General features: G+C 39.8%; 1 protein-coding gene across 4 annotated transcripts; it reads left to right on the top strand.

Annotated features, from left to right (window-relative positions):
- Window positions 1–323: 323 nt before the first annotated feature.
- cdk2ap1 (cyclin dependent kinase 2 associated protein 1) lies at window positions 324–5,390 on the top strand. 4 transcript variants are annotated; one of them, XM_080756178.1, is made up of 4 exons: window positions 324–551; window positions 2,662–2,762; window positions 4,155–4,281; window positions 4,640–5,390. In XM_080756178.1, the coding sequence occupies exons 1-4, from the start codon at window positions 506–508 to the stop codon at window positions 4,705–4,707; spliced, it is 342 nt and encodes a 113-aa protein (XP_080612304.1). In that variant the 5' UTR covers window positions 324–505; the 3' UTR covers window positions 4,708–5,390. The 4 variants fall into 4 exon arrangements, with proteins under 4 accessions (XP_080612304.1, XP_080612303.1, XP_080612301.1 ...); XM_080756177.1 differs by having other exon boundaries at window positions 2,659–2,762; XM_080756175.1 differs by lacking the exon at window positions 324–551 and adding an exon at window positions 1,196–1,348 and having other exon boundaries at window positions 2,659–2,762.
- The last annotated feature ends 727 nt before the right edge of the window (window positions 5,391–6,117 follow it).

Below are 6,117 nucleotides of genomic sequence, written 5' to 3'. Positions count from 1 at the left end.
CTAGGGTCTCCCATGAAGGATGCTACCATAACAAGCATATAATAGTTTAAACTTTTTGAAGAAAACTGCAGTATCTCAATTTCTCTCATCAAACAAGGCCAGGGAAGGGATAGGTTAGGCCTATAGTAGTAGCAGGAGCATACATTTTTGTGACGACTGTCTGATTGATGGTGGTGGTGCCGGGGTCCCCTCATGCAAGCGACCCCCAGGCCCCACACACTGAGCCAACGGATCGTGACGCTGCGAGACATGATTGGACCATAGGTCCTGATCACTGTGTGTCTGTGTGTCCACCAATGGTCAAGAACGGGTTAGGTTATGAAGTATGAACCCCAGGCCACTGAGTGAGGACTCGGAGGCCAGATCATCACAACTCATACTGGATGTATGGGAGTCAAAACCGGCTCGGATCCGCTTGCCTCGACACGTGACTCAAAATTAAGAGAGAATCTTTGATCTTTTAATTGAACTTTTAACGCTAAAACTCGAGCGGTACATAGTCGTCATGTCGACACGGGACGCGACGGACGCATCCCCCCAGACAAAGCCAGGTATCTATCAAGTCTTTGTGCTCAGAAGAATAATCTTCTTCTGCTTGGTTTATTATTCGTCGTACGGCGGTGTCGCTAGATCGGCTATTTTCAGCGTAATCGCCCCCCCCCCCCTCCCCGTGGACGGTTAAAGCAAAAAATGAAATAATAATAAATAAACTTCATAGACAAAAAAAAGAAGGCGCTGTTACCTAAATATTCCTTCAAGTCGTGGGTGTAAAACATATAACTTAAAAAACCCGTCACAAAGTACTCTTTTACCCACATAGCACGAGCCTAAAGTTTACTTTTTATGTGTTTCGTGAAATGTTACGTTTGAAAAGTTAAGGAATAAAGTGATGCCCATCGTCGATATAGAATTAGTAGTGTTTGTACTCTAGAAGAGTATAGATCAAAGTTGATCATCTATTGTTTTTCCCAGTGGATCTTCTATATAAAATGCCAAAGGAGCAAAATACACTTGAGAAAAATATAGCCTATATGTTCTTTTTGTGTGTGTTAAAACAAGCGAACACGTGTTTGGATTGTGGTGGTGGTGGTGGGATTGCATTGTGTAAAAATCCCCACCATCCAGACGATGTGTAATAATGATGTGTAGTTGCAGTGTTTAAAGCATAGTGGGTGTCAATATAAAGTGACGGCCATATTTGCCGGCGCCGCCGTTGTAAACAAAAAGTGAGAGACAGACGCTTCACTGAATTTCGGGTCATTTTTATTTCTTTAATTTACAATGTCTCTGGGAATGTCCTACAAACCCAACGTCCACCAGCCCATCCCGGGAACTTCTGGCAACCCGGGTAAGAGAAAAACAGCGGCGAAAACGAGCGCATCCAGCCGCTAGATCGAGTGTTTTAATTCGGGGTCTCGGCGAATACCTGGAGAAAGACCGTGGCGTGTAGTTTTTTTTGTCCAGTTATATATATAGGGTCAGATCCTGGGAAGCTAGGCTAATTCATATCCGCCATTATTACTAATGTAAAGAGTCCCATGCATCCAGCGCACGGCAGCGCTGACATCAACGGTTGGCGGTTCTGTGGAGATTAAAATACGGATTCCCCCGCGTCGGGTTCTACCGTCGACCGACCCGTGTCCAGGATAAAGCCGGGGGGGCGCCGCTACATTGTGACAAAAAATGTATCACTTTGGCTTCTTGAATCAGCCCTGTTCCGTTTCCTCCATGATACTCCCTCGCCGCGCAGAGCCGCTGCTGCTGATTGTCTGCCTGTGAATGTCTTTTTTTCCCTTCTTTTTTTCACGACTCTTCGAGGACACCTCGCGTTAGACGACGCGTACTGCAAGTGGGGGGAAAAAGCCAGTGATTATTTCTTTCTCTCAACCTTTTCCCCCAGTTCACCCTCGGTTTTTTTTAATAGTTTTTTTTCTCGCCGGGGTCTAAAACTGAACTAACTGGGAGTGGAATGGAATAGTTTGGTTCCATATTATGTACTGTATTCTTCTAGTCATTATTTAGCCCACGGGATCATCCAACTGCCAGAAACTCCCTGGCCTGTTAATTGAGAACAGGCCAGGTCAGGAAGACCATCAAATACAACAAAGACCATGATTTTAAGACAAATAACTCATATTTGGCCGCCAGGGGTCCTTGGGGACGTTCCAGGCCAGGGGGTCCGCAGTTATAATACAGCATCACAATCATTTTAACCAATTCTCTTCGCTTATCCATGTATACGTTATTGGCTATTGAAAAATAGTAGATGTACAAGCTAACTTTGTGCTGTGTCAAAAACATCAATTTGGGCCTCCTTGCATGAAAAAGTTTGAGAACTACTGTTATAGATGCTCAGTTTTTGCTCCCAATTCAAAAGTTAGATGCTCAGCCTACCCTGGACTGAGCATCTGGAGTCAGTTGTCTCACTTGAAGTCGACTCAAGAATTCAGAATCTCAACAAAATACACTGGTGTCTAAAAACCTCAACAGGAAAGAGGCAGAGTAGAAAATAATGGAATCAGCTGGGGCAAAAAGGCCCAGGGCGTATCATTCTTGAGGGGTAGAAGACCAAACTGAAGGGGCCACGGTTTGCATTGCATCTGCTTTGTTTCTCTGCCCTTTTCATCTTGTACTGAAAACTATATATTTTTCTTTTAGCAGTTGGAAACATCCAGTCTCCCTCAACACCCAACTTAGCCACATTACAGTCCTACAGACCCCTCCTGAATGACTACGGATCACCCTCTTTAGGATTCTCACAGGTATTCAATTTCATCATGGGCTATACCAGTGTTTCAAACACATTTGTGGGTCACGGACCAATTCTTATGGGTCACGACTATTTTCTTTTCCTACATTAAAACAATATATATTTTTAAATAATACAATTTTAAATAATTGTATACAAAACAAACTAACAAATAAATCTAAGAAATTACATGAAATCTATAAACTCGCGAAGCTGCACTTATAGATCTCCTATTTTCACTAGTTTCACAAACGTCTGTTTTGTGTCTCAACCTGAAAAGTTTGGGAACCACTGGTTACAGCAGGATTTTTTTACTTTAACAATTATAACAAATGAACCCATAAAAATGTATTATATTTGTACACTTGGATAGCAAAAAATTAGGATTAAACACTGAGGATTTGACTGAGGACCTTTCGATGTGTAATGTCTAATTGGCATTTCCCATACACATTTCTAGAAATAACCCAATTTAATTCTACCATTTTTATAAGCAAGCAAGTAGCTATTGTGAAATCAACATTACAATGTGTAGTTCTCAACCTCACCAACATGAAAAGGCTGGTGTCTGTATGCTTGCAGGCAGTATACAATTTTAACTCCTGTAATTGATTTAGTCTACACCAGCGGTCCCCAAACTTTATTGGCCGTGCACCCCCTGTTACCTCCTGACCTAGCTGACAAATTTGCCATAATCATATTAAAAAATGATACATTTTTTAATATGATTATGGCAAATGATCACAGACTGTCACTGCACTGAGAGACATGCAGCTGCTGTATACTCCCACAGCTGCGTCTCCCACAGACGTTTTTTGGCACAGGCCATTTTTATAGACTGTATGATATGTTAAATAATTAGTGTTATTAGGGCTGTCACGATTATGACATTTTACTTGACGAATCTTGTCACTCAAATAATTTAAATTGACAATTAATATTAATAATAACTTTATTTATAGCACCTTTTCAAAAACAATTTTACAAAGTGCTTCACAGTAACAATAAAAACAACAAAAGATACAGTAACAATCACAAAGAATGTACAATTGAATTGTGTTTCTGTTGTTGAACATTATGGAACATTATGAATACAAATGACATTGCTGTTTGGCTTTTAGGCTTCATGAACAAAAGGCGCACAGGGAAGATAGGGCAATTATTTATAATTGAATAACTTTAAACTTTATAAAAAATAGTGGAAATAGCAGATCTACAAGTTTGAACTTGTATATCTGCTATTTAGACTATTTAAAAAATATATATGTACAGTTTTCAACATGATAATGCTTATGACGATAATGACGATTATGCAAAAATAATGCAATTATCTCAAATAATTGAGATTTAGGCGATTATGTAATAATTGTGACAGGCCTAAAGTGTTTTTATCGCTTCGTTCCAGGGCTCTACTGGGACCCAAGTGCCTCAGAGCAAATATGCAGAGCTGCTGGCCATCATCGAGGAGCTGGGGAAGGAAATCAGGCCAACATACGCTGGGAGCAAGAGTGCAATGGAGAGACTGAAGCGAGGTACTGTCGTGTACACCAAACTAATATGTATGTATGTAATGTATGGAAATACTTGGCCGATACCGATGGTTAAAATAACAATTTAGCTGATACCGATATATGTTTGTTTAGTTTTTATTTCCCCCTTTTGTTCAGAATCTACAGCTTGGTATTTTATTTATATTTAGAAATTTCATTCAAGTATAGTCCCTTGAGTGAATGCGGCCCGCACCCACGGGTGATTATTATGATGTGGGCTGCAGTGCTCCGCATCATGGAGGACCCCACTCACCCTTAAGTAACATAACTTCCATACACCCAACGGGTTCAGATTTGAATGAGTAACAACTTATCTATTATTTTAACTCTTTTTCTACAGGTATAATCCATGCTAGGGGTTTGGTGCGCGAGTGCTTGGCTGAGACTGAGCGGAATGCGAGGTCCTAGCTAAGACGACACTGTCTTCTCCGCAAGAAGAACAAGATGTGTGTCTCATGTTGAAGAAAAATAAATAAAACTCTTGCATGGTATTTCCTTTGAGAAGAGGAACAAGGAATGGATTTTTTTTCTTTTTCTTTTTTGAAAATATCATAATGGTGACATGACTTGTGAGTTTTTCCTTATAATGTATTTTTTCCCTCTTTTTTGGGGTGTGTGGGGGGGTGCATTAATGTCTAGATTATTGGAATACAAATGATGGGAAACAATGTATTTTTTTTATTTTTGCCCCATTTTGAGGTCATAGTTTTGACTTTATATTTAAAACAGTGATTTATGCATGCTAATGGGCTCATGATAGCCTACTGGGTAAATTGTTGACACTGCATGGCCTGTACAGCGCTAGACTAGGAGAGGAGACTAGACTTTTTGATAAATTCGGTCTGTTTTTCAGACCCTTACACGGGTGAGTAGAGCTTGATTCGTAATGCGTCGTACAGTAGTTTCTGCGTGTGCACCAACCGTCGTGCGACGGAGTACAAATCAAGCATGAGCAAAAGGACAGAAATGTGCCAAACTGATTGGTTCGTTCATGTTGAGGTTGTTTTTTTGGTAACAAAAAAGGAAAATGCTGTTACTTGCATCTTTGTATGTATTTATTACTCAGTGTAATAAATTGTATTTTCAGTTTAGTTGTCATTGTGTAATTCATGTGAACTGCACTGTTCATTGTCCAGTTTGTGTACACACGTAAAACTCATTCAAGTGGTTGTTTAATCCAGGGTTTCTCAAAGTAGCTGCCGTGAGTCCGTGACCCAAGCCCAGGGGTGCCTCAGAATACTTCGATAATATATGACTCTGTAAAACAGCACTGTACTTAGTGTGTTCTTTTTCATTGTAATACAAATACACTACACTAAATATCTTTGCCAAAAATAGCAAAACTGCACACTTTCAATGCATCACAGCCAGGGCTGGATTTACAGTAGTAGGGGCTCCTGGGCTAGACAAACTTTCAACAATTAGGGATATTTTGGTTTAATTCTGGGGTACCTAGCCCCCCAAAAGAGACACAGACAGACAAGTCGCTGTGTATGGTGGGCTTTAGACTGGATAAGGCTTTCCAACAACACAGAACAGAGCAGAAGCTCTCAATGTTTTAATCATAATACAACTAAATATACTATAACTAAACACATCTCACTTGAATTGGATTGTAATAGTTTCAAATTTCATCATAAACTTTTATAGTTATTTTCAATCTGTCCTATAATGGAAACGGTATATTCTCAGAAGTTTTACTGCACTTAAGTACAATTTTGAGGTATTTTCAGTTTACTTGCACTCCACTACACATCCGAGGCAAATGTACAACTAAAATAGTATAGTAGTAATAATAATTTGAAAACTTTAGTTACT

Source organism: Protomyctophum bolini (assembly GCF_963924005.1).
Source record: "Protomyctophum bolini genome assembly, chromosome: 22".
Lineage (NCBI taxonomy): Eukaryota > Metazoa > Chordata > Actinopteri > Myctophiformes > Myctophidae > Protomyctophum > Protomyctophum bolini.
The sequence above is the reverse complement of the archived record's forward strand: the minus strand, read 5'-3'. Positions and strand labels throughout refer to the sequence as shown.